The sequence below is a fragment of the Manis pentadactyla genome, chromosome 13, assembly GCF_030020395.1.
Source record: "Manis pentadactyla isolate mManPen7 chromosome 13, mManPen7.hap1, whole genome shotgun sequence".
Lineage (NCBI taxonomy): Eukaryota > Metazoa > Chordata > Mammalia > Pholidota > Manidae > Manis > Manis pentadactyla.
Window position 1 is genome coordinate 12,201,941 of NC_080031.1, and position 14,956 is coordinate 12,216,896.

The window sequence follows — 14,956 nt, forward strand, 5'->3', positions numbered from 1 at the left end:
GCTCAGCGCCGAGGCAGACCATGTGGGAGCAGAGGGCTCTCAAAGGGGAGCTGAAACCCAGAGGAGGAAGGGGGCTTGCAAACGGCAGGGGGCTTGCTGGCAGTGTTTCTCACCCTATCAGGCCTGCAGCTTTTGTTGCCAACCGTGGCCCAAGTGTGTGTCACGGCAGGGACATTGAATTTATGTCCTGGTGCCACAGCCTTCTTGTCTGACCTGAGCCAGGTCCCAGCCTCCCTGTGACCTTCTACATCCCATCATGCAGGCCTGGTCTGATGCCCCGTCCCCTAAATGTTTCATGTAATAGTCATCTAGGTAACTTGCTCTGTGTTTGTGGAGAGAGATGAGAACACTCTCCTGCTGTAATGATTTTATTATATGTAAGACACAGTTCCTGCCCTCAAGGGGACCTCCTGTATGCTGGGTCTTGTGGGGATGGTGAGAGGTCTTCCCAGTTGAACAGATCTAATGCAATGGGAAGAGACTGACCAGGAGTTGTGGAAATGCTCCCTTAAGTTCTCCATCAGGGCCAAGGTCAAGGTCCAAGGGTAGGTATGAGATCTATGTTGGCTGTCCAGTGACCCTCTGACACTATTTTCCTGGCCAGGATAAAATTCATCAGCTATTACTCCTAGGGTTGCAACCCCTTAGAAGTAACAAGAAGGGGGGAGGTGGCCAGAAAGCCTCAGGGCTGGTCTCCGACAGACTTACAGAGGTGGACACAGCTGCTGCGGACCCATAGTTGGAGGTGGTAGCAAGGCCCAGAACCAACAGCAGCCCCTTTGGGACAATGCCTGGGACCAAGACGCCTTGGGTCCCTTGCCAGCACCCCCCACACCCTGCCCCGGCAAGAGGGGTTCTTACCATTGACAGTGAGGGTCACCTCTCGCTCCCCGGCTCCCACCCGGGGCACCACGGCTCGGCACACATACTTCCCAGCATCCTCCTGGCGGACAGTTTTGAGGGTCAGGGTCTTTTCATTGCTCAGGACCTAGGAGAAGTGGGGAGATCAGACACGAAAGGTAGGGGCAGCTTTCTGCCTCCCACTCAGAAAGACTGAGAGACAGGCCTGGTGGAGAGTGACACCATCTCCAGCATTTCAGTGAAAGCCGGGTGGGACAGGAGGCAGAATGTTCCAGTGCACAGTGTGTGGGGTGAGCTGTTAGGGGGAGCCCACAGCCCAGAGCCCCCTTAGCAGCTGAAGATGCTGCAGCCCTGCGGGGTGGGTGTATGGAGGAGGGCTGAGTAGGAGGAGTGGGGGGACACCCTGGTGGGCGTCCCAGGCTTTCTCAGACAGGGAGGGGCTGCCAACCAACCAATGCCAGGCTGGCCAGAGAAGAAATTATCCAACAGTTTGTTTAACTTCTTTGAAGGGTCCCTGGACTTGCCTTTTCTGAGTCATTCTCACTGTCCCTTTAGGATACAGTTTGGGATGATGAAAAGAAAACAGACCTTGGCATTTAGCTAGCTCTGAGTTCAAATCCTGGCTCTGGGGCTCACTACCTGTATGGCTCTGGGAAGTTCCTTGTCTTCTCTGATGCTGTCCCCTTACCCCTGCAGTGGTAACGGGGACCATGCTGTGCACAGGGTGGTGCCGTGTCTGGCACAGAGCAGGCCACACAGAGGTCAGCCTCCTTCTGCCCCTCTGTTTGCTTCACAGGGGTCTGCCTGGTTCTCCTTAGGGGAGGGACCTCTGACAATCTCTCATGCACTCTTAAAGAACACACACATTTTAAGAGGAACACAGGAAGAAAGCAAAGTTTAACCGATAAGCTAAAGGGTACTTAGCTTTTTGGGAAAAGTTGCAAAGCCTTGCTAGTGAATTTCCACTCCCAGAGTTTGGTGACCTCCTGCTTTTGCTGCGACAGGGCAAACTGCAATGGCTAAGCGTTTAGGGCCAAGGGGACATGTGGGTGCCTGGGGCTCTCTCTCTTCTTTCTGTGGTCCTTCCTTCAGCTTACGCTGTGAGGCCCACGTCCCCAATTTAAGAGTGAGCAGGGCCCTGGAAGGCAGTTCCTTCCTGGCCCGAGGTCCCTCCGCCCCCGCCAGAGGCTCTCTGGGGTCTGTGCTGCAGACTCACCACGCCAGAGCCCCGCTTCATCCAGACGATGGTCAGGGACGGGTTGCCTGTCCAGGCGCAGTTGAAGATGGCATCCGAGCCCAGATCCACAAGCAGTGACTGGGGCTCCGTGGTCATCCTAGGCCCAACTGTGAGGGCAGGGAGGAAGAGACGGCGGAGCTGGTGGACCGCAAGCTCTGGGGACCTCCTTGATGCTGCCTCCCCTGCCCCCGCCCCAGCTGGAGGAAGCAGGGCATCGGGGTACCTGTGCCAGCCCTTCCCTTACATTTCAGTCCTCTGCCTGTGGTGTATACCTGTGGTGTATGCCTGGGGTCGGGGTGTAGGACTCAGGAAGTAAGGAGAAGAACTCCCAGCAGCCCAGCCCCCATCAGGCCCACTTCCAGAGTGGGCACCAGCACCAGCAGTGGGCACAAGGTGCTCTGACCCCATTTCCGCCTGGCCCGTGCCCTTCCCTCTGTCCCGGTGTGTGGGCAGAGGGACCTTCCTCCTGCCGCAGAGGTCTTGATTCTTTATGTATCAGCTCACCTCCTCCAGGCCTCAGTTTGTGACCTGGAATCGAGGTATCTGTGCACCTGGCCCAGCTCCCCTCGTCCTTCCAGGACCCTTTGTGGGGCTCTGAGATGGGCAGTGGAGGAGGCGAGGCCTCTGTGTGGTGTTCTACCTCCTGTGCCCTGAGGTTATCCTCTCTTCCAGCGCTGCCCCACCAGTCTGTTTCCCACAACCCTGCTCAGTGTCGGTGAGTGTTAACAGAGGCGCCTCTCTACCTTCCTCTACACACCCTGGTAATCAGAGCCTCCTGCAGACCCAGCCTTGGTCCCCAGGGTGGGAACAACAGTGGAATGTGAGTTGCAGTGATGGAAGGGTCTGCAGAGAGCTGCTTTCATGGGGTACAAGAGCACGAAATCCAGGGCATCAGATGGGGATTAGACCCCTGATGTAAAAAGGGGTTAATAGCACTGTCTGTTGAGGCTGTTGGCAGCAAGGGGAGGGGTCAGATATTTTAAAAAGCCTGTAAAAGTGCTCTTAAAACTGTGAAGGACAGTGGATGAGCTAATGTTTATTGCTATGAACACATCCAGCTAGCCCAGCTCTGACGGGTCCTTGCAAGGCCACCAGGGCCCCTGGTGGGAGGTGGGCGGTGTGTGGTCAGGCAGTGGATTTCTGAGCTTGGTCTCAGTTCTCATTCTGTTGCGTCCTCGCTACGTGGCCTCAGGACTCCATCCCCTCCCCTGGGTATAATTCCTGCCTCCCTGGGTTGTTATGAGGGTCAAGGTAAACACCAAACACCACACGAGGAAGGTTTTTGCTAAGTGCACAGCATTTGTGAGCTTGTGAAGCACTGTGATATTGTGTGTGACGAGTCTGGCAATGATTCCTCCAGCCCTGAGCTGAGCCCAAAACACGCCTCCTGCCTGGGGCGGCTCCCGCGCAGCTGCACTCACAGTAGACATCGACTGTGCGGCTGATATTGGTGCTGCCCAGGGCGTTGGTCACCTCACAGGAGATAGGCTCTGAGAAGTAGGTGTAGTCCACCGTGGTCCGATACACTTCTCCAGATGCTTCCTTGATGATCTGACCCCGCTTGGCCCACCTGCAACACAGGCCCCTTGGGCTGGTGTGGACCTCCACTGGCAAGGGTGTCCCTCCTGCCTAGGGGAACTTCCTCTGCGGGCTGGAAACATCCACCCCACAGGAAAACAAAGCCTGGCATGGAGTGACATGGGGCAGCCCCCCAAGACCCCTGAGGTCCCTCCAGGGAACCTGCACAGAGGAGTTACTTCTGGGCCCAGGGGAAGAGTCGGTGATGGAGGTGGTGCGCTTTGGCCCAGGGGTCACCAGGCAATGAGCCGCACTGGAGAAGCAGGTTATTCTGGAGGGAGGTGGGTTGACCACTCAGTCTGTCAGCCCATCTGGCTGGCTAGGCAATGGATCACCCAACTGCTGGTCCCTAGGCAGGTTGCCTCTCTTGCTTGGAGCTCTCCTGGGGGCCCCATCCCGGGCCATGTCGGAAAAGAAGGAGGCCGACTAATGGCACGCGCCCTAATGCGCAGGCACCTGCGGAGGAATGCGGCTCCCGGAAGCTCCATTTCCAGACAAGGGGCGAAGCTGTAGGAGAGCTGTTAGCCAGCAGTGCTGACAGCCCCCCACCCACTTGGCCAGCTCTCTCAGCATCCCTGCCCCGACTCTGCCCCCGGGGTGGGCTTTCGCCCTGAGAGCCCTTTCAGCTCCCGTCCCAGGGATGGACGGCATGTGCTCTTTTTCCCACCCAGCCACCCTGGCTTCGCTCCTCAGCGGCCTCAGCTCCTTCGGCCCTGGTTCGGGCAGGGAGGCAGGAAGAAGGCTGAGCCGCCTATTTGCCCCGGCCCCGGGACCCAAGGGAGGGGAGAGGGAGCAGCTGGCTTGTCTGGGTCCTGGCCCTGGGGCTGTGTTGGCTCAGTGACAGGTGGCAGCCTGCTCTCGGTGGGGTGGGGCTGGGAGCCCCCGCGGTGCTGCGTGTCCGAGGGAGGGGCTGTTCCTTCCAGATCCTCATGCAAGAGTTTGTAGCTTCCCCTGGTTTAATCCCATTTGGATGAAACTTCCACCCAGGTTCCTCCTGCTTGACTTGAGCTGTAGTTCAAGCCTATTTGCGGGTGTCTGTCTTCTTGTTACCCTGTAACCACAGCCTCCCTGCTGCCCCTGCCCTCTTCTCCCCTTCCTCTGGTTCCCGGAGCCTCTCCTGGTTCCGCAGGGCACTGCCTCCTGCCTGGCCGGCCATCCAGCCCCGAGAGGCGGCCATCTCCCACCGTCACGTGCAGCGCCCAGGCTGGCACCGTGTGGTTACTGTCGCGAGTTAATATCGGGTAATTATTAAGAACATGATTAATAATAACAATTATAGTTTAACAACAGAGCAAACCATAGCTCCCTGAGAGCTTAAGGAGCTTCCCAACAAACCATTATGAGTTATTCATGAATCATTTCAATTTCCAACTTTAATCTAATGACCAGACTTAACAGCCAGGCACAGCCCCTGCCTGAGGCCCATGGATTCAGCCCCAGGTGCACAGCTGGGGAATCTGTGTCCAACCTCTGCTCCGTCCACCCTGCTGAAGCAGGGGTCAAGCGGTGGGATGCTGGGAGAGGCTGGCAGCTGGCTGGCCAGGAGGAGGCAGGGGCACCTCTCCTGCTCTGCCCAGGAGTGCTCCTGGCTGCTTACGGCACCGCATGTTGGGGCGGGGAGTGGGCTGGAGCCCGGTGAGCTGGTTCTGATGGGCCATCCCATCACGGCAGTGGGGCCTGGAGAAAATGGGCTTTCCCCCTCTCCGTCTGGGGCCCTTCACCCTCCCACCACCCACCTACCCCTGCCCCCACTGATGCTTGCACCTCCTCTCAGGCCCTCCGAAAAGACATTAGATTAGGCCTCTCCCAATCAATGTCTGATTTGGCCTGAGCAAATGGAAGAGGATTAGTTCTTCATATCACAGAATCAGGAGGTCTGGCATGTCCCAGCTGACCGGCTGTCCCTGTCTGGCCCTGCAGAGTCCCCTCCCCTCCTGTGCCCAGCACTGAGAGGGCTTCCAAGGAGAGGACCGGGAAAGTGTGTGCAGGCCTGCTGTGCTTGCCTCGGGCTCCTGGTCCTGAGGGGCAGCTGAAGTGACAGTTGAGTCCAGCTGGGCGTGCTCCATGCCCACCCCATGTCCCCTTTCTGGGTGCTGGGGTGGAGGATGGCATATCTCTGCTTTCTGAGATCACAGCCCCTTAGTGGAACAGGGAGGAAGCTATCAAGTCAAAAGCAAGTAAAGAAGCAAATACTCCTCCGGGGTGAGGCCTCACTGATGCCACGGGGCTGAGCCCATGCAGAGGGCACCAGCCACCATCTGCTGTGGGGTGAGGCCTTACTGACGTCACGGGGCTGAGCCCATGTGGATGGGCACTGGCCACCTCATCTCTGTGGCCCCTGCACCCCAGTCCTTCCCAGGCCACCCATCTCTCCTGAATTTTCCTAGCGGCTGCCGGTCCCCGAGGGTCTCTGGAGACCTGGAGGGAGCCTGATCCTCTCTGGGCTCAGGAGTGTTTTCAGGGCCTTGGGCAGATCAGAGGCCATGAGGGAAGGTGACAAAACACAGCCAGTGAACATCTGCAGGGAGCGCATACTTCGCAGCTCCCCCTGGTATGGGAGGGGTCTCTTGTGACTGTGCATCCAGGGGGCCTGGAGATGGGGGGAAAAAACCACAGGCTAGAGAGAGGGAGTCTCTCTGGGTACTTGTTTCTGCATCTTTAGTCAGTTCCAGACAGATGCCAGATCCTAGCCAAACGAGACCTGCCTGGACATCAGGGCTGCATGACTCCAGGGAGCCTGAGGGTCCTCTAATCTTTCTTCTGCTTTTTTAGCTAGGTGAATGGTTAAATTGGGCAGGACAGATGGGTTTTCATCCTATTTTAGAATATCCTCAAGGATAAAGACTCGATGCCTTTGCTGGGATTTTGGTTCCAGTGCTGTTTAATTATCTGCACTGCGGGGGGGTGGAGCTCCTCCTTATGTCCAACCTGAATCTCTGGCTGCCTCTGGCTCATTTCCTCTCATCCCGACCTCGGATTGCATTTCCTGTCATCTCCCCTGTCCTCCACTCCCACTGGCCGGGTTAGTACCGAGTCTGGGACCATTAGTATCCCTGGCACTGGCTGCTAGTGGAGGTTAGTAACCCATCTTGATGGTGGGAGCGATGCTCTGTGCTCCACCATCTAGTCTGGGCTGGCGGGGAAGGACAGGGCCAAGTTAGAGCCGTGGCAAGTTCCGCAGGGCATCTAGAAGAGGTGAGGGTCTGTGTCTGCCCTGGAGCACTTGTGAGGTCGCTGGAACTTTTGGGCAGTGGTGGCACACCGGTGCCCAGAGGAGCAGCTCTGTGTGTGTGTGCCCAGCCAGCCCACCCCACCATGTTGTGCCTAGTACGTGGCATGCACCATGCTCCGTGCTGAGTGCCACTAATGACTCATGTGGAGTTCCTGCCTTCGGGAGTCTCAGTCAGCAGGGAAGGACAAGCATGTAAGAAACAGTGATGCTTTTATCCGTGTTTGAGCAAGAGATGCACAGGGCCCGTGGGTCTGAATGATGCTGGGGACCCGCTGGACAGTGCAGGCTGCCCCAGAGACCCCGTCCTATCCATGTGAACGGTTTGGTGGGCACACAGCTAGAATCCAGGTTCTGATCTTACTGGTTCTTCTGTTTGTTTTTCCCCTTTTTTTCTGAGCCCCTCTCCACCATTCCAGAAATAAGAGATTAACAAGCTACTCAAACTGAAAGGGTGATACCTACTGCTTCCAGTGGGAGGGAAGTGTGTGTGTGCAGGAAGGAAGGAGGTGGCGGCCTGGCCCAGGGCGGACGGGAGGAGGTAGGGGAAGGAGGCCTCACCTGCCAGGGCGGATGCGTGTGGTTGGGGAAGGGGAGGTCTTGGGCACCCTGGTGGACCAAGCACTGTGCTGCATGCCCAGGACCACAGGAGACACCCACGTGGTAGGCAGGGGTGTGGAGGGGTCCAGCAGGCAGGCCAGGCCTCCTCAGCAGGACTCTTACCTGTATTGGGTGACAGCTGGGTTGGCCTTTGCAGAGCAGTGGAAAGTGACGACATTGTCCTCCAGAACCGGCTGTGGTTCCACCGACAGGTTGACAAGTGGAGGATCTGCAGAGGGAGGAGATTCCTTTGAGGCTGGGTTGCTGTGTCCATGGTTTTGGGGAAGGATGGGGCAGAAAGGTCCCCTACGTGACATGGAGGGTAAAGGCCAGACAGTCTAGTACCCAGGGACCCACAGAGCAGCCACGGCCTCCGTGGTCTCCAGAAAGCTGGGGGACTCTGCAGGGGGTCCCCTCCTTCCTTGGAGGAGCCTGCTTTAGTGGTCCTGGTGGGGGGTCAGCTCTAGCTGTGCAGTCAGGGCCTGGTGTCTGAGTGAACAGCTGGCCAGGACACCTGGCTGCCTGAGGCACCCAGGAGCATGCTGTCCGTCTGGCAGTTTTTAGGGAGAACAAACCACTTCAGAAAGGAGATGGGGCAGAGGGGAGCAGGGGGCACAGGAGCGTGTGGACACTAAACCCCATTTAATGACAAACTCTCTGTTTTGAAATGTCTATTTTCCATCTCTTTGTGTAAAGGCTCTGGTGCTCTGTTAACTTGAAAGTGGCATTTGTACCCTTTCATCAGCCTAATCATCTCTGTGGAGGCCTGACTGGTGTCACCCAGCCCTCGGCTCCCCAGGCTGGGCTGTCTTTCTTATTCAACGTGATGAGAAGCCAAGCTCTGAAGGGCTAAGTGGTGGGAGGTGAGAAGACAGGAAGCCAGGGAGGGAAAGAGAGTCAGGGAGACAGGAAACAGAGACAGAGAGAGTCACAGAGGGGATGGGAGGCAGGTGGAGGGTGCCTGCATAGAAGAGAGACATGGAGATGAGAGAGAGAGACAGAGAGGGAGAGAAAAAGAGAACAGAGAGAAACACAGCGACTGACATACATAGAGACACATAATCAAAGACATCAGACTAAAGGCAAAAAAACCAAGGGAGACCAAGCAGATGGAAACAGGAAAGGACAGGGTATTAGGGAGAAAGACAAACAAATGTAATAAAGAATAGAGGGAAGAGACAGGGAGAAAGTCACTGAGACATATAAAGATGGGAATAGAGACCTGTGCCTATTCCTCCTTGCTGCGGCCTGCAGGTCTGACTGGAGCTCAGTCCTGGGCTGAATTAAGAGGGCGGCTTGGTCCCCGTGGCACAGCCAGGGCCCGGGGCCGCATCTTCCGGCCAGTCCTCATCAGTAAGCAGATTGCTGGCAGGTCATAAGGACTTTCTAGGGGCTCAGTCCATTTTCAAAAAAGAAGTAAAGAAGCCAGTTTCTCAGAGACCATTGAGAGAAATGCTGCCCTTCTGGGTGCATGAGGGGCACAGGGCTCCAGGCTGCCCAGCCCAAGGTTCTGGTTGAGGTGACAGGTGGGGCTCTCAGACAGTCATGTGAATAGCACCCCCACCCCAGCAAGGGCCAACCCTAGCCCACCCCAGACTTGGGATTTCTTGACCCCTTGGCCCCTTTTTGCCCTGCTGGTGCTCAAGCTGGGTCAGGCCTGCCTGCCCAGTGCTGGGCACACGGGCTAGGGCCTGGAGGGTGACCCACAGGACTGTGCTGGTCTCTGCAGACAGCTTGTTAGGATGCAGGCAGAGAACTCTGCTGGCTGAGTAGCACGTGGCCGGCTGGGGAGCCTGGTCTCCCTGCATTGTCCCCCAGTTCCAGACGGGGACTACGGTCCTGAGAGCATCTGCTCCTGGAGCAGCGGCATGCCTGCCTGTTCATGGAGAATTACAAGGGAAGTGACAGGGACTTCAAGGCTCTCTGTGTCCATTCTAAAGTGCCATTCAAGTGGTCACAAAGATGAATGTGGTAAAAACTAGCCAGGGGAGAGCTCCTCCACCTCCCAGGAGAGCTGAGGCCCCCAGAACCCTGAAGCCTTTTCCCAGCTGCTGCCCACCAGCTTCCAGGCCAGTCTGATCAGGAGCTCCTGGCCTCTTTCCACACAGGGCTAGCCAGCCAAGCTGGGCATAGGTGGGACGCTCGGGCTCCATGGCACCACCCCTAGAGATGTGGAGACCCAGGAGGAGCTTGCACCCGCTGGGGGGCGGAGAAGCACGCCCCGAGGCATAGGAAATTGGTAATTGTCATCTGATCTGAATGCTGGCTGGCTGGGCCTTGCGTTGTGACATTCAATGCTGGGAGGTGGAGTGGAGTGTCTCAATCCAACTCTTGTTTGAGGAGGTAATGGGGCCAGTTCAGCTGAAACTTGAGGGGCGGCTCGAGGAAGCCCATCCCCACCTGGTGTCCTTTATAAGGGGGTGAGTCTTTGGGGGCAGCGAGATGGAGCACACATTGTTGGGGGACTTTTCTTGCTGCTGGACTGCCCCCTCCCCGTCACATACCTACCATTGTCAGTTTACCCTGTGGGCGCCTGCCTCCTGCAGCTCCCTCACCTCTTTGCAACATCCTGGGACCCAGCCTTCCCTGAGGGCCTCAGGAGAACAGCCCCCAGTAGGCTTCCCCGTGCGCCAGTCTCCCCTGCACCTCCTCCCAAGCCCCAGGGCTGCCATGTCCCTCTCTCCACCCTTCTCCTCTGGATATGCAGGATATGAAATTTCTGGAGTCTACCAGGCTCCAGAGGTATAAATAGTTTATGTCATATCCAACTATTAAACATGATTTTAATCCCACTTGTGATGTCGGCTGCATAACTTGCAGGAGGGCAGCTTTGATGTAGCTGGTGGAACTGAGATGATATTGAACAGATGTTACAGCTGAGAGTCTGTTAGTGTTTCCATCAGCAACCTGTGTGTGTGTGTGTGTGCGTGTGCGTGTATGCATGTGTGTATGTGTGTGTGTGTGCATGTGTGTGTTCAGGGGAAGTATTGCACGGAGGAGGGGAGGAAGAGAGAAGCTCCATGACTCAGTGATTTTATAGCATATTCATTTGAAACTTGGCAGCTGGATTCAGAGTCCAGATGCAGTGAGACTTTGGGGGTGTTAAGCTTTCTCGCCCATTACTCAATCTGGGGGCTTTGTCTTCCGTTGGGTAACATATAAAGACCAAGGGAAACAAACAACAAATGTGCTTTTGCTGAGTTCGGATGCTTCTTGGTTGACTGAGAAAATGAGCAGGTTTGCAAAGGCGGCTCTGATCCAGCCCATGGTGTCCACGGTAAACAGTTGGATGCTTATGGAATGAACAAATGAGTCAATGGAGGAGGAAGGAGGGGGAGTGAGGAGGGGTGGGAGCGTGTGCTTCTGCTTGGCAGACACATGCACACACCTTCAGGAGGGGGGCAAACGTATGGGACCTTCCCTGTTAGGACTGTGGGGACACTGGGAGAGGGGTAGCCACACGCCTATGACTGTGCATAGTAACATGACCGGCAGGTGCTCAGCGCTGTGTGCCACGTAAGGTGCTAGGGACATCACCTGAATGATTTGATTTGACCCTCACAGCCACCATATGAGGTAAGCATCATTACTTCCAAGTACAGATGGGGAAACTGAGGCACAAAGATGTTAAATAACCAGGTCAACATCATTCAGTAGGTGGCAGAGCCAGGGTTCAAACAGGAGAATGCTGTGGCCTGAACTGTGACCCTGCACTGCCTCAGATGGGGCCAATGTAGGAACAGGAAACTGGGTGACTGGGTTCTCAGCCTCCCTCTGTCCTCATTCCTGTTGCCTCCCTCCTTGTGTGGCTGAGACGTCCTTGGAAAGAAAGCTGGCAAGGGCCCGGAGACCTGGCCAGGCTGGCCTCCTCCAACGTAGGCTGTTGCCTGTGTGCCCTGGTAACTGACCTTCTTACAGTGCATTTAGAGGCCTGTCTTTTAATTGTCGGTGGGCTGTCGTTATGCTGATGGTTTCTTGTTGACAGGAGAGGTTCTCCTGGTGTGCTGGATAATGGCCTGGAGCAGAAGCCCTGCTTCCTCTGGGGCTCTCCCGGCCAGGGCCCAGGCTGCTGCTCCGGGGAGCTGGCCAGGTGGTTTCTTTTGCATGGGATTCTGCGGCTGGCATAGGCCTTGGGACCTGCTGGGGACTGGTGGGGGCACAGTGCGGGCTGGGCAGCGGCCACAACCGGCACTGGGAGGTTCGTGCCTGTGTCTCCCACCCTCACTCCTCACAACATTTGGCTTGCGTTTGTAGAGAGCTGATTCATGGCCCATCCCGGGTAAGAAGAGACCTTGGTTGTCATTTGGGCACGTTAGACAAGGAACTGGAGTCCCCAAGGTGAAACGACGAGCTTAGGCCTGCACAGCCCATGGGTGGTGGAGCCCTTCGGATGCTGGGCTACCTGCCGCCACAGCATCTTGCTTCTCTCAGGAGCTGGGCCTACTGCTCTACATCACAGCTGCTGCACAGAAGAGGCGGGGGGATGTGGAGAGCCAGGGCCTGGTACGGCCAGGGGAGGGAGACATCCCTCTCAGGGTGCCCCTGTCCTTACAGGACCCTCAGAGCAAGCGCCGCCCTGCATGACCTTGATCCGAGGCCTGGGAAGAGCCCTGCTGTTCCCGGCTCCCCCAGGCGTGAGTGATGGAAGGCTGCTGCCTTGGTGCAGAGGGGAGGCAGCCAGGAGCTGCGGAGCACAGTGCGGGCAGGGCCTGCCCCAGGAGCTCAGCTGCCGCGTCTGGGTGTCTAGCGGGAGCCCACCTGAGGATTGCAGCTGTTCCTTCTGCTCTCTGGAATCAATGGCTTTTGCTGGGATTCTGGACACTGAGTGGGCACTGCTGCTTGCTGGCTCCCAGGGTGGGCTCTGCAGCCCCTCCGCACTCCAGATTCCTGGAGGGCCACGCAGAGCACAGAATCCAAAGCCTTCGATGAGCCAGGGCTGCCGGGAGTGCTGTTTTAATGGAATTTGACTTAAAATGAATAAAATAATGAGGCAATAAATGCCAGTCTAAAGTGCTAGCCTTGCCATTCAGCCTACGACCACAGCAGCCACCAACACGTGGTGGCCTCGTGCTCCCTGGCAGGGGTGGGACTTAAGAGAAGGAAAGCCCGCTTTTGGGGGCTGATACTTCAGCCTAAACTAGTCCGATGCTGAGAGGAAGGCCACTGGGCCACCTTGCTGAGTTCTTCCTTGTTTTCTGGGGCTGTCAGGCACTTTAGGGAGACTTTATGGGGACTTTAGGGGGGCTTTAGGAGACTTTGAGGATTCTGTTTAGGTGACTTTTGGAACATGATGCCAGCAGAGCTTTAAAGAATTATTCTTGTTAGCTTTAATCATAAAAACCGACACTCTCTGAGGGCCTACTGTGTGCAAACATAGAGGAGGGGTTGCCAGAGTGGGCTGTGGAGAGCGAGGCTGCCTCCATTTGAGACTTGTGTGACCTTGGGCAAGATAATCAACCTTTGGGTGCCTCAGTTTCCCCAGATGGGGGCCACAGTCATACCTTCTCCAAACGGTTGTTGTAAAGATTAAATGAGATACTACTCATCCTCCTTGTCTTCTGTCCTTGATGGTCGCTTCCATGAGGGAGCCCCTATGTGCCCTCTACAGCATGCGGGGCTGCCCACCCACCCTGGAGCCCTTCAGCTCCCGGCTCCTCTGCTCTGGCTTCCTCTGCAAGGGAGGGTGAGGGGCCAGCAGAGCGAGGGGCTGATAGTGATGTTGACGTGGACATTCTACCTCCTACAGGAGCGGCCTGATGAAGCTGGCAGGGGGTGGGGGGGCTCTGGTGAGCAGGTTCTCCAGGCCCCGCCCCATCCCCCAACCTGTGCTCTAGGCAGGGAGAGCTGGGCCTGCCCTGGGCCTGGCCTGACCGCCCGGGCTGGGTCAGTACTCACGCTGGATGTCAATGGTGACCGAGGTCTCCTTCCCTCCAGGGATGGCTTTGTTGGTGGCCCGGCACACGATGCTCTGCCCATTCTCCACGTCCCCAGGGGAGATGAAGAGGGTGCTCACAATGCTCTCACGCTTGCCATCGCGAAGCAGGGTCTGGGGGGACAGGAGAGAAGGCCCCATGTCACTCGGCTGGGATGGCCTAGGTGGGTAGGGTAGGATAGGCCTCTGTGGATGGAGGTGGATCAGCTCTGGACACCCAGAGGCACCAGTCTCCATGCAGAGCTGGGGATTGCGTTTGGCTCCCTGGCCTGGCTGAGTGCTGGGCTCTGGAAGGAAAAGGGAAGCAGAAAGTTTTCCATCATGGAAAACCAGCCTGGACTTGCATGCCCCAAAGCATGAAAGAAATCAGGCTGGGCCCAGTGGAAACCAGGCTCAGGTCCTATGTAGAAATAAGCTCCCATCCCTGTGCTGCTGGTGCCTGGAGAATCTCTGGGTCTGCAGAAAGCACTGACATGTGTGCCCCAGGTGGTGTGGTGGCCCCCGAGGCAGGGATGTGGCCTGTGGAAGAGGACGCAGTTTGGGGCATGGGGGTAAGGGCAGGGCTGGGTGGGGATGCACGTAAAATCAATGCACGCAAACCATTTTATTGCTTCATCTGTATAAACCTTTGCAACTTTTTAAATTATTTCACTTCGTGAACTCACTGGAGCCCTGACCGAGCCAGAGACAGGCCAGGGCCCATTACTGTCCACATGACAGGGGAGAAAACCAGTGACACCAAGCATGCACTTCAAGCCGGGGGTGACATAAGTAGGAAGGTCCTGTATAGGGGGCTGAATGGCATCCCTGCAAAAGTCACGTCCACTTGGAACCTCAGAATGTGACCTTAACTAAAATAAGGGGCTTCACAGATTAGTTAAGTAATGACAATTAGTTAAGGATCTCCAGATGGGATCAGCCTGGATGTAGAGTGGGCCATAAGTCCAGGGACTGGTGTCCTCAGAAGACGAGATGCAGAGAGGCATGAAGAAGAGGCCGTGTGAAGACAGAGCAGGGCCTGGAGCGATGTGGCCATAAGCCAAGGAACGTGGAGGGCCACCTGGAGCTGGAAGGGGCCAGGAAGGATTCTCCCTGGGACCTTTGGGGAGAAGGGAGCATGGCTCCGGCAACACCCTGATTACAGAATTCTGGCCTCTACAGCTGTGAGACAACACATTTCGGTTGCTGGAAGCACCAGTTGTTAGGACATCCCTAGCACAGTCGTAACAAGTCCCAGAGCCTCTGGTTTCCTGTGTTGCATTCCTCTGTTTGCACAGGCCCTTGAGGACCCAATTCCCCTGTCGTTGCCCTGTTCTCTCTCCCCTGGGCCCCTTTCTGGCTACCTCCCCATTGGTTTGGCACCTGCCACTCTGAGCTCTTTGGTGACCCACGGAATAGGTGCGGGTCAGGGAGCTGTGCTGGGGAGGAGGGCCGTTCAGGCGGGGATTGGGCTTGCTCGGTACCCAGAGACTTCTGATCCTGGGAAGGAACTGAACTCCCTCTAGAGAAAGGGTGCCGG

The 14,956-nt window shown here is 56.6% G+C and overlaps 1 protein-coding gene across 5 annotated transcripts in view; it reads right to left on the reverse strand.

Annotated features, from left to right (window-relative positions):
* The window catches only part of KIRREL3 (kirre like nephrin family adhesion molecule 3), a 519,419-nt gene that overhangs the window by 22,045 nt on the left and 482,418 nt on the right, over positions 1-14,956 (reverse strand). For all 5 annotated transcript variants that reach the window (XM_036930095.2, XM_036930093.2, XM_036930090.2 and 2 more), the window contains exons 7-11: positions 13,401-13,551; positions 7,629-7,734; positions 3,520-3,668; positions 2,078-2,205; positions 862-988 (exon numbers count right to left, since the gene is read on the reverse strand). In XM_036930095.2, coding sequence (XP_036785990.2) covers positions 862-988; positions 2,078-2,205; positions 3,520-3,668; positions 7,629-7,734; positions 13,401-13,551 — 661 coding nt within the window. The remainder of the gene's footprint in view (positions 1-861; positions 989-2,077; positions 2,206-3,519; positions 3,669-7,628; positions 7,735-13,400; positions 13,552-14,956) is intronic.